This window comes from Lacerta agilis, chromosome 3, assembly GCF_009819535.1.
Source record: "Lacerta agilis isolate rLacAgi1 chromosome 3, rLacAgi1.pri, whole genome shotgun sequence".
NCBI classification, from domain to species: Eukaryota; Metazoa; Chordata; class Lepidosauria; order Squamata; family Lacertidae; genus Lacerta; species Lacerta agilis.
In genome coordinates this window covers 95,511,834-95,539,251 of record NC_046314.1, presented here as the reverse complement: position 1 = coordinate 95,539,251, position 27,418 = coordinate 95,511,834, and the positions used below count along the sequence as shown (strand labels likewise).

Below are 27,418 nucleotides of genomic sequence, written 5' to 3'. Positions count from 1 at the left end.
CAGATTCAGCCCAGCCCACTGTCGTAAGTCGCGGGGAAGCGGCGGACTTGGGGGGCCGTAAAGCGACAGGGGTGGAAATCCACGTGGGAAACGGAGCAGGAAGTTCGACAACATGGGGAAGAGGAAAGCTAGCCGGCAGCAGCAGCTGATCAGCAGCTTGAGTAAGAAGCAGAAGAAGCACCTCAAGGATTTCGGGGAGGAGCACCCATTCTATGATCGGTGAGCGGGGCTTGTTTGAATAGCGTCTAAGGTGAAAGCTGAAGGATCTGTTTGCTGATGAGGCTTCTTGTCCGCAACGATTTCTCTACAATAGCCTTCCCTGTGTCGGCACCCTCCTGGTGTTGTCGGACTACGACTCCCATCGTCCCTGGTAACTGGCCGTGCTGGCTAAGAGAGATGGGAGTTGGAGTCCAACAACGCCTGGAGAGCCACAATTTCCCCATCCCTCACATAGATTGAATTGCTAAGGCTGACTGCTCCGAGGATTTTGGCTGTCCTAAATGCCCTTCTCCCCACTCCTGCAGCCTTTTCAGTGATCAATAGCTGACTATATTTATTTATTCATTTTCATTTCTCAATGGCCTTTGCCTCCTTTCTTCCTGGGTCTCCATCTCTGACAACTGATAGAGATCAGAAAGTTTTTTAGTTATCAGTCCCAGAATGCAGAGGATGTCGCCTCCCCAGTCAGAGGCAGTCCAGTCGGCATTCATCTGTATCGGGAGATAATGGAGGAATGCACCTATGGGGATGACAGCAAACTGTTGGAAGGTTACTGACCCTGCTGCGGCTGTAAAGACCAATACTGGAGAGATAAGTTTTGTTGTCTTTGCCCATGGAGTTTTCTTGGCAGGGATACTGGAGTGGCTTGCAAGTTCCTTCTCCAGGTGGATCATGTTTAGTCAAAACTCTCCACTATGACCTGTCCATCTTGGGTGGCCCTGCACAGCATAGCTCATAGTTTCTCTGAGTTATTCAAGCTCCTTCGTCATGACAGGGCAGTGATCAAACCTATCCATTCTTAAATCAGCTCTGAGTGCTCACTGGAAGGACAGATCCTGAAGCTGAGGCTCCAATACTTTGGCCACCTCATGAGAAGGGAAGACTCCCTGGAAAAGACCCTGATGTTGGGAAAGATGGAGGGCACAAGGAGAAGGGGATGACAGAGGACGAGATGGTTGGACAGTGTTCTCGAAGCTACCAACATGAGTGACCAAACTGCGGGAGGCAGTGGAAGAGAGGAGTGCCTGGCATGCTCTGGTCCAAGGGGTCACGAAGAGTCGGACACGACTAAACAACAAGTTTTGTTGCAGTTGGGGCAGATGAAGGCATCCGGTTGTGCTGCTGCAGATGCACCATCATGTTTCTTCTCTCTGGGAACCACATGAGGGGAGTGCTGTTGTGAACAGATACCACTTGCTGGCTTCCCATGGGCATCTGATTGTGATCAAGGCCCTGTTGCTCATAGTGTGCACACTTGTCCCACACTCAACCTCTGTTCACTGTTTTTGCATGGTTCTGTAATGCTTCAAAACCCCGCAAACACTACAGTTTGACAGGAGTGAGCACTGGGGCAAAAGAGTTGTGCGATCCGCCACAACTCTTAGACTGCCGTTATATGCACACTTACCAGGGGCTAAGCCCCATAGAGCTCAGTGGGGCTTACATCTGACTAAACATGCTTATTAAAAGCTATTGCTTATACCCAGTATATCTCTGGGCTCTTCCTCTCCTTTTCAATTATTCAATGTCAGATTCTCCACAATGTATTAGGTGACGCAGCAGCAATAATAGTCTGGGACTGATACTTTTTTTCCTTCAGCCATTTGGGGCGCAGAAAGGAACATTCACTTGGGTTGGTTTGATCACAGCTTTCTGTAAAGTTTCCTCTCTTTCTAAAGGTGCAGTTCAGCGTTGAGCCATCAGTGATCTCCTTCCAGCTCCCAGGTGGTGTCCACACAGGTGTGCAAAGGCTGCACACGGTAGAGTGGTGCAAGCATTAAGGAACTCTTAAAACATTATTCTCTTTTGGAAATCTTGTTCCGGTTCCAATCAGGACAGTATGAGTTGTGATGGGCATCTATACTCAGTAATGTTCACATCTACTTGTGGTAAACTCTCCAAATATTAAAAGCTACACACCATTTTGTTTATTTTTAATTTGTTTCTTCAATCTATGTATCAGTCACTAAAGATAAATTAAATTCAAATGGTTTCCTTTTAGGGTTTCTGGGAAAGAAAAACCAACTCAAATCTGTGAACTGGTAAGAGTGACCCTACTTTTTTTTTTTAAACATTCCTCTTTTTATATGGATAAATTAATGGGAAATGCTAATGCATGAAAACTGACTTATTGTTAGTTCAAATTCTATAGCACATCCCTCCTCACTGCCATTGCTGTTTCCATCCCTGGTTGCAGTGTAATTCGATAGCTCAGTGTGATGCTAATAGTGCCAATGTTGCAGGTTCAATCCCTGTATAGGACAGCTGCATATTCCTGTATCGCAGGGGTTCAGGCTAGATGATCCTGAGTGTCCTTTCCAATTCCACAATTCTATGATTTTATGTGTCTGCTTTAGCACCTGGTATTTTACCCAGAATTTAGGCTTCAGCATATATTGTTGGACTCCACTCACATCATCCTCAGCAAGCACAGCCAGTGGTTGAGCATGGTAGGGATTGTAATCCAACAACATTTGAAAGGCCACAGGTCCCCCATTCCTGTCCTAGCACTTGTGACTTCAGAGGAAAGCTTGCAAATATGAGAATCTGAAAAAGCTGTGGAAAGTTTGTGGAAGCTTGCAGTAATAACAGAGTAGGACTTCAGCAGTCCCATCCTCTGGCACCAGCTCATTCTCTATCCCTGCCACAGCCCATCCCGCTTGCACAACACATTTCTGCTGTTGCAAATGGGAATTCCTTTCCCTGCTTCTTGCTGCTCCCCACAAGCCCCAGACATCTGCTCCAACGAGTTGAGGGATACTCTAGAGCAGATGGGGGCGCAGGGGAAGAAGAGAAGTACCATCACGGCCCCTAGTGTGCCATTGGATCTCACCCATAATTTGGATTTCTTAACACAAAACTTGAAATATTTGTTAGCAGTTTAAGTCCCATGATGAATCCCGATGGGAAGGGATGCAAGTGGTCTGCATCAGTCTTCTCCAACCTGTTGCTTTCCAGATGTTTCAGGCTACAGCTGAACACAGCCAGGAGTTGCCCATCTTGAGGGCACCATGTTGTAGAAGGACAGTCTATGTGCATGAGATCCTAGGTTCAGTCACTGGCATTGCTAGTTAAGAAGGAAACCCCTCAGCCTGTGAACTTTGAAGGGTTGCTGACATATAAAAGCTGGATTTGGATACAATAGTATAGAAGGCAATACTAGGCTCAGCATCCAGTGATCAGAATCTGTATCAGTATGCTTGTATTATTATACGTCCTGGGTTATTATTATTTTTCCATTTCTAGTCAGAAACTTCTGAGCAGTCAAGCTCAGAAAGTGACACAGAGAATGATTCTGAACAAGCCTCAGTATATCACAAGTTACTGGCCACCTTAAAAACTGCTCCGTATTCGGACAGTGAGGATGATGAAGATGAATCAGAAGGAGGAAGCAACAAAGGTGATGCAGAAGTGGGCAGTGATGAGTACGAAGAAGATGAGGAAGAAATGGAGGATGAGGACAATGTGCCTGACCCCCCAGAATCAGGTAATCCAGTGCACCTCAAATTATGTGGACCACAGCTCTCATACAAATACAACCTACGACTCTTTCCCTTTTTGGTCTGGCATAGATCAAGAAGCACCACTGCAGAAAAACAGCCAAGAGGAACCTGGAGATCCAGAGGCGTCTAGCGACCTAAAACATGAAGCTACCGAAGAATTCACAGATGTGCAGCACGAATCTGAATTTAGTCTGGAAACCAATTTCATAGAAGAGGAGTGCAGTGATCCTTCTGCAGATGGGAAAGAAAGCAGTGGTTCTGCAGATATTGCAAAAGGTAAAATGCATGGTCTTTATATCAAATGTTCATTGGGCGGGACAGAGTACCTACATACAAGCTTCTTGACATCTTGAAGGACTGCCTTCACCTCTTTGAACCAGTCTGAGCCCTATGGTTGAATTTGGAGGCCCTGTTCATTAGCATGCCACTAAGGCCAATTAAACTGGCAGACACTAGAAACAGGTCCTTTTCAGTGGTGGCCCCCGCCATATGGAACTCCCAAGGAATGGGTGATTGGCCTCATCTGCACCTGTTTCCAATGGCTTTTAATTAAGAGGATTTTTATTGTGGTTGTTACTGTTTTTAGAGTCTTGTTTCGATTGCTTATTGAAATTTTGGTCATTTTTATGCTTTTATGTTTTAAAAGGTTTATTAATGCTGGTTACTGCTGGCTGGATTCTTGATATTTTATATGTAATATATATCATCGTATTATATCATTGGAACTGTGATGGTCCTTGGTCAGGCTTCCTCAACCTCGGCCCTCCAGATGTTTTTGGCCTACAACTCCCATGATCCCTAGCTAGCAGGACCAGTGGTCAGGGATGATGGGAATTGTAGTCTCAAAACATCTGGAGGGCCGAGGTTGAGGAAGCCTGGTCTTGGTCATAGGTTCATATGCTGCTGCCTAGGGGAGGACATTATTCCTTAAGGTAGCCTAAGAACAGGGACCCAGGTGGTGCTGTGGGTTAAACCACAGAGTCTATGGCTTGCTGATCAGAAGGTCGGCGGTTTGAATCCCTGCCACGGGGTGAGCTTCCGTTGCTTGGTCCCAGCTCCTGCCCACCTAGCAGTTCGAAAGCACGTCATAGTGCAAGTAGATAAATAGGGACTGCTACAGCGGGAAGGTAAACGTGAACCATGCACTGCTCTGGTTCACCAGAAGCAGCTTTGTCATGCTGGCCACATGACCCGGAAGCTGTCTGTGGACAAACGCCAGCTCCCTCGGCCTATAGAGCGAGATGAGCATGGCAACCCCAGAGTCGGACACGACTGGACCTGATGGTCAGGGGTCCCTTTACCTTTACCTAGCCTAAGAACATTGAGAAATTGATTTAAAGCAGCATCTGAGCAGCTGATGAGCCATAGAACCCGTTGCCTTCCACCTGAGGTCAGATGAACCTCCTCTTTGTGTTGCCTGATTAAAACTACACAAAGGAGAGGTTGCCATTGTATCTGGAAAACCAAACCTAGCAAGCTGCATTTAACTTAAGAGGTCATCATTTGGGCAGATCAGACTTGAACACTAATAACTAATTTGTTTTTTATTGTCAATAAGTTCAGTTCTCTGGTGGTGGAAAAAAATCTTTTGCTAAATGTGGGTCTTCCATTCCTTCCAAAGCCTGCTTGGGTTTGCCAAAGCTCTTGAGAATGGGTGTTCCTTTTGGGGGGAATGACAAGGCTTATGTGTATGCTCATGGTAGAACAGAGTGACTGAGTCAGATGGGAACTGGAGTCCTACCACATTGGGGTGAGGCAGAAGTTCCCCTTTAGCCAGAGTCTCGTTTTCATAACATTTTATCTCTCCACACAGATCCATTTAAGTGTCATGTCGATGAAGAACTGGAAGAAAAACAAATAGATAAAATTCTTGCATGCTCAAAATCTACCAGCCAAGTCAAGGTAATATGTATATTTATTTCATATTCACTGTGGTTGGTTTCTATTCCTTATTTGGTTCAAAACTTGCTAACTCATCTCTGAATGTGTTGTACTTATCCTCTGTAAAAAAAAAAGAAATGGGGTCTTTTACAGTGTATCTGAGACAACAACAACAACAACAAACTTTATTTATTTGCATAGCCCACAGGCCGTTGCATCAAAAAACAAAAAAAAACAAAACACATATTACAGATACAATACTGATAAAACCATATATAACCAATAAAATGAGCTGAATCGGGATTCGGCACAATTAAAACAGGAATAAATGAGATCTTAATTATGAGGGGGCACTGTTATTCAGCTGGCAGCCCTCAATTTCATGGCCCTCTCAACAAATCTGGCTACCTTCTCCGTTGTCTGGGTATTCTGGTCTGCCAGGAGGAAAAACAGTATGTCCTCGGGCGAGCGGCCTGGAATGGCGAGTATGAGCGGCATGACGATCTCTTCCCTCAAGTCTTTATATAAGGGGCAAGACAGGAGTACATGTGATACAGTCTCCACATTACCGACTCCACAGGGGCAGAGTCGATTATGGAATGGTGTTTTTGAGAATCGGCCTTCAAGAACAGCGGAAGGTAGCATATCCAATCTGGCCAACGTAAAAGCTCGTCTATATTTTGGGATAGTTAAATTGGACAGGTATGCCGCCTGGGAGTCCAGGTAGGAGGGGGGAAGATGAATATACCATGCACTGAATTTCTTAATGATGGCCAGGTTATTTTGCTGTTCAATATCCTTCAGGCGCTGTTTTATGAGGCTTTTTGCCTTGAATAGGCCCATTGTGAGTAAATGCTGTGCATGCAAGCCACACGAGAGGAGTTTTTGGTGTACAGCCTTTTCCCATGAGCTTTTGTGTACATCCCGTGTGACTAGATGCAATAGCCCAGATGGATTTAGATTTAGACGGAGCCAGTAATTTAATGTTCTTTGCCAAGTCCGTGTTTCAACAGATGGAAGGCTGGCCTCAAGACGTAGAGCCGCATTTGGTGCGCATGGTGGAACGGCAAAGATCTGTCTTAGAAATTTTGATTGGACCGTTTCCAGGATGCTACACTGAATCCCCGTCCAAATTGGAGCCCCGTAGAGTAATTGTGCCAGAGGTTTTGCTTGGAATACCTCTAAGGCTGCTGGGATATACCTGCCTCCCTTTGTATAGAAAAAGCGCGACAGAATCTTAGCGCTTTGGGATGCTTTTTCACTGGCATATTTTTGATGTGCCACCCACGACCCTGTTGACTGGAAGACGATTCCCAGGTATTTGAAGACCTTGACCTGCTCTATTATTTGGTCATCCATTGCCCATCTGTGTGTTCTGTGTCTCCTAGCAAACACCATAACCTTAGTTTTCTGGCAGTTCACCACCAATTGTTCTCTCCTGCAGTAGGCCGAAAATTCCCTCATCAATCTTTTGAGGCCGATTTTAGTTCGTGAAAGGAGAACCGCGTCATCCGCGTACAGGAGCACTGAAATTGGTTTTTCAGCCAATTTGGGGGCATGGAACTCCGGGGCTGTTAGGCAGTTGATCATGTCATTGATGTATAAATTAAATAGGGCCGGGGCTAAAATGCAGCCTTGTTTGACCCCTTTGGTGGCTGTAATAGGGCCGATGAGTTGCCCATTAAGTGATGTTCTTACATAAAGCTTGGTATCTTTATAAAGGCAATTTATCAATCCCAATAGTCTTTTATCAATGCTAGTTGCATTCAGTTTGGCCCAAAGTCTGACTCGTGAAATTGAGTCGAAGGCCGCCCTCAGGTCTATGAAGGCCGCGTATAGCACCCCACGTGTTTTTTTGACATATTTATCAATGAGGTGTGCTAAAACAAAGCAGTGGTCTATTGTCGTTCTGCCCTGTCTAAACCCGGCTTGCTCCTCTGCCAGAATTGCCTCGGATTCCACCCAGTTGATTAATTTAATGTAAAGGTGTTTGGCATATAATTTGCTGGGTATAGAGAGGAGACTGATGGGCCTATAGCTCGCTGGGTCTGACGTGGGTCCTTTCTTATAGATTGGGATGATTATCGCCTCTGCCCAGCAGTCAGGGATTATGCCTGTAGAGTCGATGTAGGAGAACATTTTTGCCAATAGGGGGGCCCACCAGCCTATATTTGCCTTCAGGAGTTCTGCAGGTATATAGTCTATGCCCGGAGCTTTGTTGTTCTTAAGTTGCACAATTAGTTTTGCTACCTGCTCTGCAGAGACTGGATGCCAAGATGGTAAGTCCCCTGGCTGAGCACCTACCTCTTTTTGTTGGGATTCCTCATCCTGATACAGTGTTTGAAAATATCTCATCCACTCCTGTGGTTCGACCGTGCATATGGGCCCATTGCGTTCCTGATCCAAGAGGTCCGAGATAGTACGCCAAAAACAGGTGGTATCTTTCTCATTTGAAGCCTTCACTAAACAGCCCCATGCCGTTCTCTCGGCTTTTTGTTTTTTCCTCTTTAGTGTTTGTTTGTAGTTTCGTCTTAAAGAGACGTATGCCGTAAATAGAGAGGGTGCTCCGGAGTTTCTATATTTGCGGTATGTTAGTCTCAGTAGCTTCCTTGCTTGTCTACACTCCGCGTCAAACCACCTCGCTGAGTCTTTTGCCCTCTTTGTGGAGGTTTTGAGGATTTGTGATGTTAGGAAGCTTTTCAGCCTCTCAGATAGCTCTTTGAATAGGTCCAGGGCCAAGCTCGCAGCATTAGCTGATACGATGGCCGAATGGATGGTCTTCACTTCTTCCGAGTGAAGAAGATGGATTGACTCGGTATTGAGGATGGGAGTCCATTTAATTCTTCTAGGTACAGGTAGGCTCAGGTTGGCGGTGGGGATGAAATATAGATTAGCCATAGGTTTAATAAGAGGTGGACCATCTAGTGCTAAGGTTAGTGGTAGATGGTCACTCTCAGTGTTATGCCCCACCTGGAACTTCAAGACAAGGTTATAGGCAAATCTTGATATCAATATATAGTCTATGACACTTCCTCCCACCTTTGAAAAGTGGGTATATTCCCCTGGGCGATCCCCTACTTTGTTGCCATTTAATATAGTCAATTCCCTTCTTTTTGCAACCTGGGCTAAGCATAGCCCCGAGTAGTTACATCTACTGTCTCTGGAGAGTCGTGTGAGACCTGTGTCTGTTGTGTTTCCAGGGTCATGGATCTGGTTATATTGACTGTATAGGTTGTGATCATCTGTTCCCATGCGTGCGTTGAAGTCCCCACCGATTATAATTGGGGTGGATGGATAGGAGAATTCAAGGGGCTCTAGGAACGCTTCCAGCTCTTCCCAGTTGGCTTTAACTACGGATTTCTTTTTACAGGGGGGCAGATAGACATTGACCAACAATAATGCTTCTTTCCTTAGATTGACTAAGACAGCCGTTGCTAGTGAATTGCAGCTTGGTAGGACCCTTAGGGAGTGTTCTAACTCTGTGGAGACAAGACTTGCTAGGCCTCCGCTTGGCCTGCCTCCCCTTAGGGATGGCGTGGCGGACAGAGAGTGGCAGCAGTAGCCGTTAAGCAAGATGGGATCATTGTGCCAAGTCTCCTGCAGGAAGATAATATCGTATTGCTTTAGGAATGTTATAAATTGTTGATTGTTTTTCTTTGCTTGCCATCCTGCGATATTCCAGGACAGCAGCTTTAATTCCCGGCCCCTCCGTGGTGTCAATTCATCCATTCCACGCGGTCCAACAGTCCTTTTGTGTCTAAAAAAACACTCCCGTTGGATCTGTCAGTGGGCATCTGCTTCATAGGAGGGTGGTATACCTTTGCTCTTGGTATAGGGTTTGAAGTTTCGGGAGTAGCTGTTTCACTGGGGGAGAGCTTAAGGAAGCCAATCCATGCACTCGGGGATGTCGGCGCCTGATTTAATTCTGCCTTTTCATAGACCAGTGGGGGCTGTGCTTGAAGTTCTGAATCTACGCATTTGAAGGAGCCTCCCACCGTCCTCTTATCCACTGAGCACTTGGGGGATATGGGCCATATATATGGGCCCTCCGCAGTCTTGTCACGGTCCTCCTTTCTGACCAGTCTGCTTCTCAGTGTGTCCAGTCTTTTCAGGATTTCAGTTTGAGCTGGTGGTTGTAATGTCCAAAATCGATTTATTAAAGCCTCCTCTTCTGAGGAGACAGAGTCCTCTCTGGCACTCAAGTGTGATGGACTCTCTGGAGGGACAGTGGCTTCATTCTTGAGTTTTAGTGCAACGTATTCTGCATGCTCCTGCTTTTGCGCTTGATTCCTATTTTGTTGCTGATATGCTCTACCTTTTTGTTCTTCTGCTCCTGTCCTCCTTTCCCTCTTGGATGCCAGTAGGGAGGTTGGTGGAGCTCTGTTTTCAAAGATTCTTAATAATTCTATTCTTTTCTTTTTAAATAGATTCCTTATTCTTAGAATAAAGTTAACCATGTTGTAATCAGTGAAGGTAATCAGGGCTCGTACCGATTGTCCGTCTTGATATAGATATTCTATATCAGCTAGATCGTCTGCTTTAACTACCCCCGGTAAGATATCATTTATGATAGTCAACAGATGTTTCACACGGTCTATCCCTATACAGGGGCCCAGCGGTTTAGGATAGTTTGCGAATACAATCTTTTTTGGGTTTAGGACCAGGTTCCATCTATTCTTGATACATGGGGCTTGGGAGTCCAATAAAGCATTCCCAACAGTGTTAGGTGCCCCTAATTCACTTCTATTCACAGTTGCAGCGGGAGCCGTAAATAGGCTCGGGTCAGGAGTGTCTGGAGGAAGAATTATTTGTTTAGTCAGACTGGGGGGACACAGGGGAGCAGCATCCATGGAAGAGGTGCTTTCTTTGGGTATGCTCGAGGATTTGCTCTCACGTCCAGAGTCACATTTGATCTTTGTCGAACCCTCTTTACCAGTCTCTTTGATGCCTTGTACCTTGGATTTTTTTGTTATGGGTAAGGAGGAGGATGGTAGTAAGTTAAAGAGTTTCTGCCACTGTTTTTTGCTAATGTGTTGGGTTCTTATGGACCGCTTTATGTTTTTGATATTTTTGCTTTTCTTCATTTTGGCTCTTCTCTTGCTTGGTTTGACATTGCATAATGTATGGGTTCTAGCATCTGCCTCAGGGACGTGATCTGGTGCTCTATCTGTCTGTTTAAAATTGTCCACAAGCGTCAGGAGTAACCCATTTGTTACTGCTAAAAAGTTTTTAATATTGAGAAGGTCCGTGCAAATCTGTTGTACCTGGTTCTGCAACTGGTCACCCTGCTCTTCCGTACTATCAGCACTCACTATGGGCCAGTGTCCTTGGTGTCCTTGATGTCCTTGGTGGTTTTTCCTGGGTTTTTGCGGTGATTTTTGAGGTTTAATGTCCTTAATATTGAACAAGTTACTTGTCACGTTGTTCTCGGCTAGAGCAAGTTCCTGTGCCAAGCTCATAGAATAGCTTGTGCTTTCATATTCAGTTTGTAAGTCTTTGCATTGGATTGACCTATCCAGTGCTGAGGGGGTGGCTTCTTTTAAAGTGAGCTCACTCTGGGCGCTCTTGTCCCCTTCTTTGTGGGAGAAATAATTGGTGATTTTACTTTGCCTCCTTTGGGGCCCCTTCTCGTCCTGGGGCGATGTTAACACAATTCCCATATCCTTACAGTGCTTTCTGGTGAGGACCATCTTGGGTAGGGGGTGGAGGGTAGGGAACAGAGAGTAAATAGTTGGTAGCAATTGCTGGGGTCTCTTTATGTCAGATTTACAGTTTTAAGGCTGATACTGTTAGCCATGATACTGTTGGCTGTCTTATTAAAGAGTATCTCTCCACCAGTTTACTCCTACGGTCCGGCTTTCTCACCTTTGACAATGAAGAGGCTTCTGTAAGTCTTTCTCCCCAATTAGTTCTTCTTTGAACATTCACTGCAGAGCAGAGCAGCTTAATCAGTGGTACGGCGTCAGCCACAGGACGATGAGCCAAAGCAATAAGTCGGCAATTAGGGAGGCGAAAACAAAGACTGTAGTGGGCTGATAAGATAGTCAGTAGGTCATTAAAACTATAAAACTATAAAAAACTATTAAAAAAGGATTCCTGGAGGGTTTAAAAACAGTTTAAAGTCTTGATTACGGGCGGCGAGGCTGACTAAGCTGCACTCCTCGTCGCCATCTTGGCTGTGAGGGCGATCTGGCTGCGACATCTGTCACCCCATTGATCGCCAGGGTTGATTCGGCTGATCTGGCTGGCTAGGCGGGTGTCCCCTTCCTCCCTCACCGCTCCATGTGCGTCCCTCCCGAAGCTGCGCGCTCGGTGGAAGAGGACGACCTTCCCAGATAGAAGGAGTGTATCTGAGACTATTAACAGGAGTTGTGTTTAACCTTATGTTGTGTTTGTTTCTCCTTTCTAGTGGCCAGCACTGGGTCAGTTAGTTTTTTCTTCAAAATTGGAGAAGTTTGGAATGGTTAAGCCAGACAAAGAAGTTGATTTGAATCGGCTTCATCTTCGCAAGCCTTTAGGATCTGCTTGGCCTAAAGTCAACAGCCCGTTCCTTTCCACGCTGGTGAAATCAAAGGATCAACCATTTACTCCTCTGCAGAAAGAGCTTTTCTGCATCATGAATTCATACAAGGACTTGTTCTACCCAGAGAGGACTGCTTTAAGCAATGGGGAAGAAGTCCGTCAAGTCTACTGCCTACATGCCCTGAACCACGTCTTGAAGGCAAATGCCCAAGTGCTTGGCAATAATGCCAAGCGAAGGGACCAAAAACCTGGGACTGATGATGATAGCTTCAGGGATCAAGGACTCACAAGACCAAAGGTGAAAGGATCTAATTTGTCATTATTGCATGGAAAACATGCCTTGGTGTATGTGATATTCCCTAAACAGAGCTGCCATTGTACAGTAAAGGCATCCCTTCAAATCAGCCTATGAATCCCTGACCAGTGGGGGAATTATTAAATCTCTTACAACTTGGAAACTGTAAGGTTCCCATGCTTGGCCAACTGTCCCTGAGTCCACAACCATCATGCAATAAGGCAACAATTGATTCCACCCAGCAAGGTTGCCCTCCCCCAATATTTGCTTCTCTTGTATATCAAACGATGGACCAATTTTCTTTTTGGACTTGAGTAGAAAATGTTATTGGACTCTCCAGGATCTATTCCTTAGGGGATGTTTAAATCTTGTATCATAACACTAGGTATGGGGTTGTTGTTTTTTTTTGTTAGATCTTCATTTTAATGCTCAAATGCCAGGGACAGGAAGTTTGATAATGAGTGACAGACATTGTTCAGTATATCCCATGGAGAATGCTCCTTATTTCTGTATAGTTATCTAGAACTCTCTCTCATTCATATATATGGACCCAAGTATTTACTGAACTGCCTTCTCCAGCAGCAATCTGCCTGCTCACTGAGCTTATCATCTGAGACCGTTATTCAATCCAACACCACTGGTCTGGGTGTCAAATGAGGAGAAAATACAATTTCATTGGTGGCTCCTCACCTTTGGAATGCCATCCACAGGGAGACCCATCTAATGCCCTTATTATTGTGATTTAGGCACCAGACATTTTTTCCCCTACTGTTTTCCCAGGCTTCTTAGAATGGTAAATTTTAACACTTACAATTTTGAGCAGCTCTGATTTTCACTGGACTGTTTGAACAGACAATTGCTGTTTTAGTTTGTTGTGCTAGTTATTCTTATTACAATATATATTTTTTCTATCTTTTTACTTTGTTAGCTGCCCTGGGTACAAAGATAAATTTATGTTGTAAGTTTGGTAGGATATAAATTCTGCAAATAAATACGTATTTTAAGGAGTGTTCAATCAGCTAAAGCTAAATGAGGGAGACATAATTTTTTAAATGGATAGCCCTAAATACCTATGATACAGCAACTCACTCTCTGCGTGTCTTCTTTTGAAAACTATTTCTGGCTCAAAATAGATTTGCTTCTGCATTTCCCTGCATAGGTGTTGATAGTGGTGCCCTTCCGGGAATCTGCTTTACGTGTGGTGCAGATTTTCATCAGCCTCCTTGAATCGACAAGTCAAAAGAAAATTGATGTTAGTAACAAAAAGCGGTTCAAGGGGGAGTTTGGCTCAGATCCAGAAGAGAAACCGCCCAATCTGAAACGGCCAGAAGATTATGAAGCTGTCTTTGCTGGGAACATTGATGACCACTTCAGGCTAGGTACTGACATTTTAAGATCAGTCCTTTTTTGTTCTAAAAAAAAACCAGTTCAAAGCATTAAGCATGTTTTACAAGTTTAGGGTTGTTGTGTTTTGTTTTGTTTTTTGAATGCCCAGTGGAAGCCCACCAAATCTCCAGAATAGTATTCGAATTTTTGCGTTGATTTTTTTTTTTATTGGTAAAGCCAACACTTCTTGTTTTTAAATATAGTTCTCCCTCTTTCCAATTAGACTCCTTAGGGGTGCTTCATTTATAGGAAAAACAATGAAGAGTCACTTGGCACCAAATTTATTATGACATTTTGTGGCGTACAGTCCATTTCGTCAGTTCACAAACAGTGATTTCAGAAGAAAGAGATAGCACAAAGTGCTAACCACGCTACTTTGTGTATCTCATTTGCTTTAGATCTCTCTGTTTCCAATCTTCCCCAAACCATACACACCCATACCCACACACACCTGCAATATTTTTACCAGTCGCCAGTGATGTGGGCTTGCTGGCAAAACAGTTCCAGTGCCCAAAAATGTGGTTTAGCATGTTTCCTTTCTGATTAGTTGGTATGCAGTAATGGTGTTTTACAAAGTATGCAGTGTCAATGTTATACACTGAATAACTAGCTCTAATTTTTCCGCAGTTGCCAAAATTATTTGGATGGAACAATTTCCTTAGTGGAAAAAAATTAGTCAAGTGCAATTCATGCAGCTTAGATGTTTCATTCAAAGCCTTACAGATATTATTGAAATACTTCAAAATCTTTAAGACATTATAATGACAACACCAAAAATTGTTAGCATACTAATTTCAGCATGCTGAGAGAGCTGTGCAATTATATTGTATGTGCAGGCATGCATGTATGCTTTTTCAGGAATAGTACTCTGAAAAAATGTACATTGCAACCTTTAAACTTTCCCAGTTTCACTAATAGCGTATTTGTTCATATTGTTACTGCGTAATTTTGTGAAACAAAGCAATTTCAGAAATGGACACTCTTTTTCCATGGAAAATTCCATTGTGTTGCGAACAGTTTGCATGGAAAATTTGATTGCAGAACCATTTTTTAAAAAACAACAACAAAGGGCTCAAGCTTGGCCCTGCTTATAACATTGAGGCAAATGCACAAGCTGGACCACATTGTGCGGGTTGGATGTGATTCAAAACAATTGGTGCTTCAAAATTATGGATGAAGCTGCTGCTACTTAATTGTCTTTCATGCTCTCCTTCCTCTGCTTGAGACATTGCTGCCAAGCAGAGTAGACAGTACTGGCTGAGATGGGCCAGTGGTCTCATTTGGCTATAACTCAGCTCAGTGGATGACCTTACATCCTGCTCCTTTTTGTTTCTTTTAAACTGCTCTGATCTCCCCTGTCTCTCTATGGCAAGATTGACTTAAGGTAACAAAAGATGGTAGGGAGAAGCAGGCTAATTCACAATCTCACTGAGCGTCAACACTGGGAGCTGCACTGGATATATAGCTCCAGTAGCTACGGGCCCAACCACATTGTGCAGAGTTGGAAAGCAGATGCCCTGGGGTATTTCCTCACCACCACCTACCGCTGCCTAGCAACTGCATCACTTGTCCGTCCTCCTCAAAAGTGAAGAAGAGGTGGATGTGGATTAATTTGGAGTGCACAAGAAAACCCTTTGCGCAGCCATGGGAAGACATGCTTACTGTGGGGCAGTTGGCTGGGACAGAAGCAGTATGCTGCTTTTGGTCCAGTTGTGCCTTTATCCTGCACAAAGTTGGACTGTGCCCTGGTATTTCAGGAGTCAAAATCTTAGACACAGAGAGTGTGTCCCCCTCTTCTGCACCAGCTGGTTGTTGCTCTGTGCAAAACAGGAAATATGTCCATTGGTTCTCTGTGGCAGTGCTGTGATCTCTGGAATACCCTTGAGATCATCTTCTGAAGTCCTTCTTCATGTGCCCACTCCTCTAGAGGTCCGGAGGGTGGCAACACGAGAACGGGCCTTCTCTGCATTGGCACCATGTCTGTGGAATGCTCTCCCCAGGGAAGTGTGCCTGGTGCCTTCATTATACACCTTTAGGCACCAGGCAAAAACGTTCCTTTTTAACCAAGCCTTTGGTTGATCTGATTGACATCCTATGCCCTTTTAAAATGAGACCCCTGGGTATAGGGTGGTACATAAATTCTAATAAAATAAATAAATAAATAAATAAATAAATAAATAAATAAATAAATAAAATAATAATTTGTGCCATACCTTCTCCTTACAAACTGGAAAATGTCCAGGGAAGAGAGAAACTAGGATAGTGAAGGGTCTGGAATCCATGTCCTATGAGGAACAGTTGAAAGAGTTGGGCATGTAAAGCCTGGAGGAGAGAAGATTCAGGGGTAGATAGCAGTCTTCAAATATCTGAAGAGTGGTCACACAGAAAATGGAGAAGACGGGTTCTCCATTGCTGCTGAAGCCAGGACTTGGAAACATTCGGAGAAGCTTCCAGATGATAAAAGAGCTATCTGAGGATGGAACAGAATGCCTTGTGGGCTTTTATTTTGCTGGAGGTGTTTAAACAGAAGCTGGGCAGCCATTTCTCAAGAGTACACCCTGCATTGCAGATTCTGCACTGAGCAGCGCATTGGACTAGGTGAATTCCCAGGTCCCTTCTAACTCTACACTTTGGTAAGCATAGAGCAAAGCTATATGCTTTTGTATGGAACATGCAGCCTGCTAATCTGCCACCAGCACAAGCACACCCCAGCTGCAATGGTGTGCATTGTGGATGCCAAGGTGTGGAAGCTGCAATAATCGTTGTGGAGGCATAGGTGGAGGCAGCCCTTATTCTGGAGTTGTTGAACCCCTAATGAGCCCTGCACTGTTGTGAAACTAGAAAACCGAAATCGAATCTGATTGCTGTGTTGTAACCGTCACTCTGCTTTGTTGCCCTTGAGGGGACTGGAGAAAGCAGAAATCCAGTAAATAATCTAGATGTTGTGTTCATCTGCAAAATGGTGATTGTGTAGCTAGAATGCCTGTGGCTTCCAGCTGAGCTCTGCTGCGCACTCCCCAGGTGAAGTGAGTCCAAATGTTGGTTAAACAGAAAACGTCAAGACTCTTCCAGAAATTGCAATTTCATGCTGGTTTATCGGTGCATTATGCAGAGTCTTTCCCTGTGGCTTGATGTCTAGGACTCTTGCTATGAGAAGGCTGCTTTAAAACTTAATGTTACTTGAAGGTATTGTCTCATGAAAGATATCGGTTAATAATACAGCCAAGAGATGCAAGTAGTGCCTCCTTACTGCCACTGACAGTGTTCGTTTTGATTAAGTCCGGTTGCGAAATGGTTCCCTTCAGGATTTCCCTCCCCTGTACGAATGTGTCTTACCTACTTACTAGGCATGCTGAAAGAAGCGGAGAAGTTCTCTTCACCGTAGTGAAAAACATGGCTTGCATTCCTTTTTGCGATACTGGTTGCTGCATTAAGTGTCGCTTAATGTTGACCCTGTAGTTGTGCTTGGAATCAGGGAAGCAGCTGATCCCATTCAAACAAGGGAATCGGAGGAAGGTCTACTATCCAGTTCGTGTTGTTGGTTCCATGTACAGTGGAACCCTGGGTTACACACGCAATCCGTTCCAGGTCATAACGCGCGTGTGCGTATCCTGAACGCACGAAAAAACCCCGGAAGTAGTGCGATTTGAGTGCTTCTGCTCATGCAGGGGTCGCGCACGCTCCGGAAACGCTTCCGGGTTGCGGGCGTTCTTAACTCAAACGTCCGCAACCCGGGGTGTGCGTAACCCGGGGTTCCACTGTATTTGGACCACCAGTGGGCTTTACACCATGGCGGTGGTTGCATGGAGATGGGTTGTGCCTCCATTTAGGATGGGGAACAGTTTTGGCTGTTGGCCAGGTCTTTATCAGGATCTGCCTCGCAGACTTAATTTGACCAAGTGGGCAGGGCTGCCCTCCTGGCAAAATGCCTTTCACTCTGGTCTTAAAAAGGAAGTGGGAGAGGAGCCTTTGTGAGTTTCCCTCACCCTTTCCCTTTGAGTCTCTAGTCTCAGGCTGATCTCGTTCTGCTGCCTAGGCTGTGCATTTCTTGCTGGGAACAGGATCATGCAACCAGTGCAGGATTAAACCCTGTCCTACTGCCTGCCTGTCAGCTGGTGTCACCGGTGATGTCAGCTGATGGGTGGATGGTCATAGGTTTGGGGAAAGTGGCCTGGCAGGCCAAGATATACTTAGGGCCTACCCCAAGGGTAGCATTCCCTCATGGGCAACCCTACCGGTAGCTAGCAATGGCTAGGACCAGAGACAAAATTTGGCAGAGTAACACATGCGATCATTGCCTTTGTAGAGTAAACTGCTTCCACTCAGAGGTTTCTGTGCACACTTGCATGCTCACACAACTCACCCATACAGACAAAACCACTGTGATCAGGTGCAATGGTTGTGATGGTTCATAGAGAAAGGAACAGTTATATACAACCGTTCTGTGATTCTGTGAAATAATGACTGTGTTGAAATAATGATTGACTTGTGACTGGATTGCTTGTCTGTGTTTGGGCAGGTGTTTCTGTTCTTCAGAAGAGCATACGGCTGTACGCGCCTTTTTATTCCTCCGATATTATCATTGCATCTCCCCTTGGCCTGAGGACTGTTATTGGAGCTGAGGGGGAGAACAAGAGAGACTATGATTTCCTCTCGTCCATAGAAATTCTTATCATCGATGAAGCCGACATCTACCTAATGCAGAACTGGGAGCATGTTTTGGTAACGCATCTCCTTACCCCTTCATACCCTTTCCCCTCGCGTATCATGCCTCACGAATGGGGTTGACAAGATAGGTAATGCAGTAAACAGCCAGCAGATTTTAACACTTGAGAAACGCGGGTGTTTAATTTGAACTCATGGGATGGAGACGTGTGTTCTGGGTATCTGAGTGCGGATGCATTCTTAAAATTCAGCGAAGCCAATCCTCCTTTTGGACTACCTTCAACAGGCAAGGCTTCCCTCTAGAAGTAGCACACTGCTTAGAAATTCTCCTGGCAAGGCTTCCACAAGTAGCAATGGCCACGAACTTTAAAAATAGGATTATTCATATCTGTGGAAGATAAGGCTATTCTCTACTTCTACTGTCAGAGGCATTATGCCCTGAGTACCAGTTTCTGGGAATTTCAGATTGGTAGAGTTCAGCTGTACTGATGTCTGTGAGAAGCCTGCCAGTAGGGCATCTGGTTGACCACTGTGATAACAGAATGTTGGACTCAATGGGCCACTGGCCTGATCCAGCAGACTCTTCTGATGTCATGCTAGAAAATAGTGGGGAGTTCTTTCTAAGGGCAAATCAGTTGCAAAGACATGGAAACTATGAAAAGCAGAATAAGCAGCTCCTGTGATCTCTGCTTGTACCGTATTATTTCCTGTGGGCCAGTTGAGAACATTATAACCAACTAAAAGATTTCGTTTTGTATGGTTTCTAACAACACTTAGAGCAAACCAGGTGTCAAACGACCCTCGTTTCACTAAACACATGCTGCAGTGATCGTTGACAGTCTCTTGGATGCTGCAGAACGGTTTTCCAGAAATGAGCTTTGAGAGGCAACAAAAGCCGCCTAGCAACAACAGCCACAGAGCTGTTAGGAACATAAGGAAGCTGCCAAATACTGAGTCGGACCTTTGGTCTGTCTAGCTCAGTATTGTCTAGGTGCCAGGCAAGAATGTTTCTCTATAACCAGGCCTTTGGCTGATTAAACAATCTATGGCCTTTAAAATGTACTCATGGGAGGGGGGGGTTATTGATTTGTTTGTTTGTTTTGTTGCCTATTTTGTGTTCTCGTGTTGTATTTTTATGTTGTGAACTGCCCTGTGGTCTTTGGATGAAGGCCAGTATACAAACAATTCTGTACTGGCTGGCAGTGGCTCTCCCACGTTTTCAGACGGGTGACTTTCCTCTCCCTGGAGATGCCAGGGATTGAACCTACAGCCTTCCATATTCAAACTGGTGCTCTGTCAGTGAACCAAATCCCTTGCTCAGTTTCAGCCAGGAAAGGAGTTTAATAGTTCAGATTTCCATTCACGTGGCTCATTTAAATATAATGCATGAACTTTTTAGGGTTCTCTTTCCTTGATTTTCTTCTTCCTGCAAACCGATCCAGATTGATGGACATCTTTCTTTTCTTTTTAAAATATGCTCACAGCACCTGATGAACCACATTAACCTGTTGCCTTTGGAGTCTCATGGGGTGGATTTCTCACGGGTGCGAATGTTCAGTCTGAACAACTGGTCCAAGTATTATCGGCAGACGCTGCTGTTCAGCTCCCTCCAGGATCCACAGATCAACTCCATCTTCAATAAGCACTGCTTCAATTACAGGGGACAGGTTAGTGTTCACATGTGTCTATAGCCCTTGTATAGAAGTGAAGAAGGCTTATTGGCCTTCCAACATGATCTTGCAGCAAAGGGCATTGGGGGGTGGGGTGGGTGTGTGCTTATGGACTTACAGATAATAAATCTTCCCATTCCTATTGTGTTTTAATGTCTCCAGCCAAGCTGATCTCAGGTTATTGCTGCCTCCAGTTATTACATTTCTCTCCTACTGCCAAGCTGATATTGAAGCTTGTTTGTTAAAATATTCCCCCACCCCCCATTGTCCCATTAAAGATATAAACCTCCACATGCATCCTCCTCAACAGTAATGTATTATTTCTAACTTCTTTGCATCAACACAAATCTTCTTTGTTTATGTAAAATAGGGGTTGGCAACTAGTATCCCTGGGGCCAAGCCCAACCCTATGATGAATACTCTCTGTCTCTCTTCCTCCCTTGAATGGTAATTTAGAGGTACAAAGAGAAAGCATAGCGTGTAAGAGACTTCCCTCTAAAAGGAAGTGTTTCTTTGGCACTGGATTCATGACAGGAAGAAGGAAGTGTCTCCTTTCCCCACAATTCTTGATTTACTTGTCGAATTCACCACTCTTGTTGACGAGTTGATGGCCACTAGTTTAGAGGGTTTTTTAAAAAAAAGGATTAAGCAAGTTCGTGGAGGATAGAGAAATGGCCTTATTAAGTACCGCTAATCTTGACAGCTGAATGAAGACTCCTTATTCACAGGCAACTTACCAGTTGCTGAAGCTAAATAATGAAGGTAGCTTTCATCGCCATGCCCTACTTGTTTCTAAGAGCGCCCGGCTGTCTGTTGCTGTTGAGAACATGTCAGGAAACCCCCCTCCCTGCGGCTGGCAGAGTCGTGGGAGCGTTTGCAGTATAGAGAACCCCCTAAGCTGCTTTCGAGCTCGCCCTCCCCGTCCAGCTCTGGAAGCGACCATTTCTCCAGTGGGGAGGGGGAGTTGGAGGCAGGAAGGCGGTGCAGGGGCTCTGAGAGCATCGCAGAGCCTGAACGCCAAGGGGATAGCGGGGAACGGGGTCAGGTTCCCACGCTCCGAGGGCACAGGCAGGAAGGACGTGGAAGGAGGAGGCGTGGGTTTAGAATCCCGCGCCTCTTTTGCTGGGCAAAGAACCGGAAGGGTTCATTCCTGGACTCTGCGGAGGGATGAGATGGACGTTTGATCTTTTGCTCCACTGTACATAGCTGTGCACAATAAAGAACTTAGTTTTTAGAAGTTCTGTGTCTGGAGCTTTACTCATGAGCAACCACTGAAGTCCTTACAGAACAGGATTCTAAAATAGACAAGGGGGCATACAACAAAATGTTGCAGTTCTAGTTCAGTGTCTCCCTCCTTGATAAGATGTTCCATTCCATTTCCCCCTCCCGTGTAGTTTTCCATTTTTCTACCCCAAGAGCCAGCCAGTGTTCTGGATCTGCGAAACACGCTCAGTCCTCATTAGGCTGTTTTGCGCCTCTTACTCCCCTTAGTCCCCTGAGCAAGAAAAATATTGTTTATACATTTGCAAACCCTGAGCAGAGGGAGCGTTTTGGTTACATAAGCCAATGGCACTCATGCCTGAGTGCTGGGAATAGAGGGAATGAAGAACCGAACTGTTCCAAGCCGGCAAGCCGGCTCTTACCCTTTACATGAGAGTTGATCTCAGGTGTAACCTGTTTGGTCTAACATTGCCTACATTTGCCTGTTGTGTTTGCTTCTTGCAGGTGGCAGTAAGGAACATGCCTCTGAAGGGCTCTATCAGCCACGTTGTAGTACAGCTTCCTCATGTTTTTCGCAAGCTGGAAGCTGAAAATTCCGTTTCTGTAATAGATGCCAGGTAATGTGGTCGTTTCAGCTGTGCTCATCTGGCATCAGGTTCAGATTTGGTGCTCAGTAGAGTGTAGCATTGTAGAAAAAAGTGTGTGCATGTGTGTGCGTGTGCGCAGGCAGGCAGTGGGTGGGGGGATAAATTTTTAAAAACCAAGGAAACCAACACAGCCAGCTGAATGGCAACATTATGCACACCAGAATCTTCTACTTTACCTCCTGCAGTGCTATAGAAACCTCAATCCTATATACTAATAGCAAGCTCCTTCTCCAAGCACTGCTCTTTATGCAGGCAAAACGGCACCATCTGCAGACAAGAAGGAGGTGTCAGCAGGGAACCTCAAGCCTTGCCAAAGCGCAGTGAATCTTTAGCCAGGGGGCAGGAGGGAAGCCTAGTGGGCAGACCCCAGAAACAGCACAATGAGGACTGGGTGCACTCCGTAGGCAAAGATTGCTACCTACCAGGGCTGTGGGGAGGGAATAGAAAACCAGATTATGGAACCCTGGGAGATGGCAACCCTGAACAAGTCCACTCTGCACTGAAACACTCTGTTGCCGGTCCCAATTATTTTCCTTGGGCATTAGACACTTGCCTTGTGGGGGACTCCTAAACGTTTCCTTGTGGTTAAGTGCTCTGTGTTGCAGCTGCAACAGCCCTCCCCAGTCTGATGCCCTCCAAGTGTTTTGGACTGAATCTCCCATCACTTGAGCAACGTAATCACTGCCATTGTGGAAATTCCCCATGCTCCCACCAAAGCTCACCAAGAAAGATTGAGAGTCAAGTGCCCACTCAGTCTGTGGGGTGATCTTTGGCCCATCACCATCTCTCAGCCTAACCAACCTCACAGAGATGTTGTGTAGATAACTGGGACAGGAAAAACCATGTATGTCACCTTGCAGTCCTTGAAGGAAAAGTGAGATATGAATAATAGTAAAAATACGGAGACTCCACACAATGTGAGATACAGATATTGCTCTGCCTGCAGTGTTTTTTTACTATGAAGACACTAGTGATCTGTGTATAAATCATTTTTATATGCATTTACGATGTTTATAATAAGATTTTTTATTGTTTTCGCTAGAAAATACAATCAAGAATAAGATAGCCTGTGGTGCATGTAAAAAATAGTCATAAAGACACATTTGTGCATATCATTTAAGGGGGAGACCTTCATTTTGTACTGAGCAGCATTAATAATTCCCAAGTGAGAGGTGGGTGACATCTTTCCCTTATTCTGCTCATGTAGGAAATAAATTGGAACTAGGCTCCTTCAAAATGGTCCCTTTTGCAGAGTGTTGAGTAAGACGTGTATTTACAACGTTAAGAGAGTTTGTGTGTGATATTTATGGGACTGCCTTTCCTGGTATGCCCCGCAGAAGACCTTAAGGTCCATGAATAACCATAGTTTAGAGGTCCCGGGCCCTAAGGAAGTCAGAATATCCTCCACGAGGGCCAAGGCCTTTTCAGTGATGGCTCCAACCTGGTGGAATGCTCTGTCCCACGAGACTAAGACCCTGCAGGACTTAACCTCCTTCCACCGGGCCTGTAAGACAGAGCTAGTCCGTCTGGCCTTTAATTTGAACTCAGCTTGATCTTTTATTTCCTTTCTCTTCCCCCCTCCCCTTTTTATGAAGATTACCCGCTCTGGGACCCCACAGCTAATTCTCCCCTGGTCTCCTCGCTGGCCCAAGTAGGACTAATTTAGCCAGCTAGCCCTGGTGACTATCTAATGCAGTGTTTTTCAACCTTTTTTGGGCAAAGGCACACTTGTTTCATGAAAAAAATCACGAGGCACACCACCATTAGAAAATGTTAAAAAAAATTAACTCTGTGCCTATATTGACTATATATAAAGTAATTCTCTTGAATAGGAATCAAATAAACACAAAGAAAGTATTTTATAATTACTTTATTATGAAATAGTAAGTAAACAGAAATATGAAAAATTATAAAATACTTTATTCAGTGCGCAACCAGGGCCTGTTTGGCTGAACACAAAGCTGATATTCTGGCTGGAATCGAAGAAAGACACACACGTAGCTCTTTTTTAAAAAATCTTTCGAATTTTTCAATTTTTCCCACAGCACACCAGGCAACATCTCGCGGCACACTAGTGTGCCGCGGAACAGTGGTTGAAAAACACTGATCTAATGTTTATTGGATGGATTCCCCCCCCCCAAATTGATTTTTGAACTTTGAATTTTATTGTTATTCTTGCTTTTATACTGTATTGTATGCTGCTTTTATGTTGTATTACAATGAAGTGTTTTAAATTTGTTGTTAGCTGCCCTGAGCCCAGGTTTCTGAACCGGGAAGGGTGGGGTATAAATAAAAAATTATTATATTATTATATATATTCTACATTTGCATTAATTGAGATGCTGGGATTTTTTTTTTTTAGCAGAATAACATGTTTATGTTTTCTTAATCAGGTTTCATTTTTTCATTGAGAAAGTGTTGCCCGAGTATCGCGATGCCGTCATGTCGCACACACTCATCTACATCCCATCATATTTTGATTATGTGCGCCTTCGGAACTACTTCAAGAAGGAGGAGTTGAGTTTTGTGCACATTTGTGAATACACCAGTAAATCTGGCATTTCCAGAGCGAGGCAATTCTTCCTAAAGGGAGTGAAGCAATTTCTGATTTTCACGGAGCGTTTCCACTTTTATAAAAGGTAGGCTGGGGTGGTCGCTAAAGTCCAAGTCTTTAATAGAAGAGGTTGCATGAGGTCATACTTGCTCCCCCCAAAAATGACTAATGTGTCATAATCAGGCTAAAAATGTGGAATTTTTCACACAGCACTAGAAGATTTCTTCAATATGTATTATTTTCATCAACTATGCAGCACCATCAATGCAGATGATGCTCTACAGATCATAAATATAGGCTAAAAGATGATACTCTTCTGGTTTGATTTCTGAATGTGTTAATAACTGATGTTTCTTGGGCTCATATTTCTCCCATAGAAAGGTAAAATGTGTCTTGAAAATCATTGCCAGCTGATAATAATGTGATGCTGTGTATACTTCCTTTTGAACCAAAGCTGTACGTATTTATTTAATAACAAGGAAGGGCCATAGCTCACTGGTAGAGAATGTGCTTTGAGTGCAAGTCTCAGGTTTAATCCCTGACAGCTCCAGATTTGGCTGGAAGAGACCTCTGTCTGAAATCCCCGAGAGCTGCTGTTAGTCAGTGTAGACCAGGGGTAGTCAACCTTTTTATACCTACCGCCCACTAATGCATCTTTCTTGATGGTAAAATTTACTTACCACCCACCAGTGCTCGATGGAAGGAAGATTCAGCTTGTGCCGTAGAACCCCCTACTACCCACCTAGAATCCTGAAACGCCCACTAGTGGGCGGTAGGGACCAGGTTGGAAACCCCTTGTGTAGACAGGTCTGATTTGGTATGAGGAAGTTTCCCTTGTTACAGAAGTCTGAATTAAGTGGTAGGAACAAAGGTGGATAGAGATGATCCAGTTTGACAAGAGGAGAAGGGACCTAGGGGATGTTACTTTGCTGGTCTACTAGAGGAGTGATTTTTGAATAGGAATCCGCAGGGCTTCATTATAAAAATGATGCCACCTTTGTGATCTTTTGGGCACCAACTGAAGCCCTTTTGATTCACCCAAACCTTTTAAATTTTGAAGGCTGGGCCTCTCAGCATTTATATCTGTATTTTAATTGGAGGTGGGGAGGTACAGTGAGGTTTGCTTTTGTTTGCATTTATGTAGATATCAATTTGATCATTTGTTTTGCATTGCATTGTTTTTTACTTATTCACTGAAAGTCGACCAGATAACTTTATGATATAGGGCCTCCAACAAATGCTAAACATAAAGAAATAAGGTGGGGAGGGAGGAGGTTCAACATATAGCTGCAGGAAGGTTTCAGGCATCCAGAGACCCTGTTTTTTGCTGGCTAGCAGTCTACAGAATATTCTACCTCTTTGCATTGTAACTTTTAATCCTGCTTCGCTGCGGGGGTGGTGGTGGTCAGGAAGTCCCATTTCCCTTGTTGAAATCCCAGGGGTCCGTTAAATTAATAAGGGGCTGTGTTCTGTTTCATCTATAAATGGTTAAAGTTTCAAAAAGTAATTTCTGTGTTGCCCAGTTGCATGTTAATCATTTTGAGCCCTCTTGTTTGTTTGCTTTATTCAGGTACTCAATCAGAGGCATCCGGAACCTTATATTTTACGAACTGCCCACCTTTCCCCATTTCTATAGTGAGGTCTGCAATATGATGAAGCTGGCAGGCAGTGAGGAAGAGGCCACCTTGACCTGCACAGTGCTTTACTCAAAATATGATGCTCAAAAGGTGGCTGCGGTGGTGGGTGTCGACCGGGCGGCCCAAATGCTCCAGTCTTCCAAAAATGTGCACCTTTTTGTCACTGGAGAAACAGAGTAAAATAAGTGGTGGACTGGGATTTCGAATGGACTCCTTGACCTGTTCAGCCTATTATTTGGGGCTTGTGCTTCTTCCAGAACAAATGTTAGAAAAAGACATTTAAAGTGTGATTATACCACATAAGCAGTTAGGGCTTCCCCCACCCCAAAATAATCCTGGGAACTGTAGTTAAGGGTGCTGAGAGTTGTTCCCACCAACATTTGCTTTTAACTGGTTTGAATACACTGTCTAATACAATACAGCTACAGTAGGGATCAGAAACTAGCAGACCCTGGCTCCAGTCCACCCCTCTAGCAAGCACCCTTTAGCCCTACAATTGCCAGTGGATGCCGGCTGTTCTTTAGGGTCTGGTCCATCATTCTCCACCTGTTTCTTGAAGTGACCTTCAGTGAAGCTAGATGCTGACCAGAACACCACAGTGCCCAGAAAAACACAGCCAGTCAGTCACTCACCCTTTGGATAACTATAAACATCAAACATGTGAGAGATGTCTTGTTTAAAAAAAAATTGTTCTATTTGTGTTTTGTCATTGCATTTTTTTAAAAATGTCAAACTTTTAAAAATATTTATATTGTGATTGTGTCCTTTAAATGTCAAAATAGGCCTGCAGAGCTGTGGGTTCACTAGTCTCTGCCATTGCATTGCTATCTATTTTAGTTTTAAGCTGATTAACTGTGTCTAATTCCTCTAGTGCACGAACTAAACACCAATAAAGAGGCAATTCCATTTCAACCCCTGAATTAGCCAGCATTGGTATAGGAATGTTCCTTTAAAAAGAGAGAGAGAGAGTAAGAGTTTATTTTTGCATTTTCAGGTTTACAAACAACAAAGAAAACAATTAAAATATAATCAGTAAATCCCCTTTGACTTCCCTCCTCCCCTTTTGTGGATCCTTATGCCAACATTTTTCTCCTGCATCTCTTCTATTACTCCAATTTTATCAAATCTTTAAACAGACCATAATTCAACTTTCAACTACAAGTATTTATTCTTCCTGGTTCCTAATCCTTCCGGTCAGTTTTGCCATTTCAGCGTAGT

At 44.3% G+C, this 27,418-nt stretch overlaps 1 protein-coding gene across 1 annotated transcript; it reads left to right on the top strand.

Moving 5' to 3' along the window:
- Positions 1–45: 45 nt before the first annotated feature.
- Positions 46–26,877, top strand: UTP25 (UTP25 small subunit processor component). The gene is made up of 12 exons (XM_033144842.1): positions 46–219; positions 2,222–2,261; positions 3,466–3,706; positions 3,792–3,998; positions 5,536–5,624; positions 12,013–12,423; positions 13,580–13,799; positions 18,326–18,528; positions 19,956–20,138; positions 21,867–21,979; positions 24,403–24,648; positions 26,134–26,877. The coding sequence occupies exons 1-12, from the start codon at positions 113–115 to the stop codon at positions 26,378–26,380; spliced, it is 2,307 nt and encodes a 768-aa protein (XP_033000733.1). The 5' UTR covers positions 46–112; the 3' UTR covers positions 26,381–26,877.
- The last annotated feature ends 541 nt before the right edge of the window (positions 26,878–27,418 follow it).

Excerpts from the sequence above, each read along its gene's own strand:
- UTP25 (XM_033144842.1), top strand. The coding sequence starts at position 113 with ATGGGGAAGAGGAAAGCTAGCCGGCAGCAGCAGCTGATCAGCAGCTTG. Across the intron at positions 3,999-5,535 it reads TTCTGCAGATATTGCAAAAG|ATCCATTTAAGTGTCATGTC; the intron begins GTAAAATGCATG and ends CTCTCCACACAG. Across the intron at positions 13,800-18,325 it reads TGATGACCACTTCAGGCTAG|GTGTTTCTGTTCTTCAGAAG; the intron begins GTACTGACATTT and ends GTGTTTGGGCAG.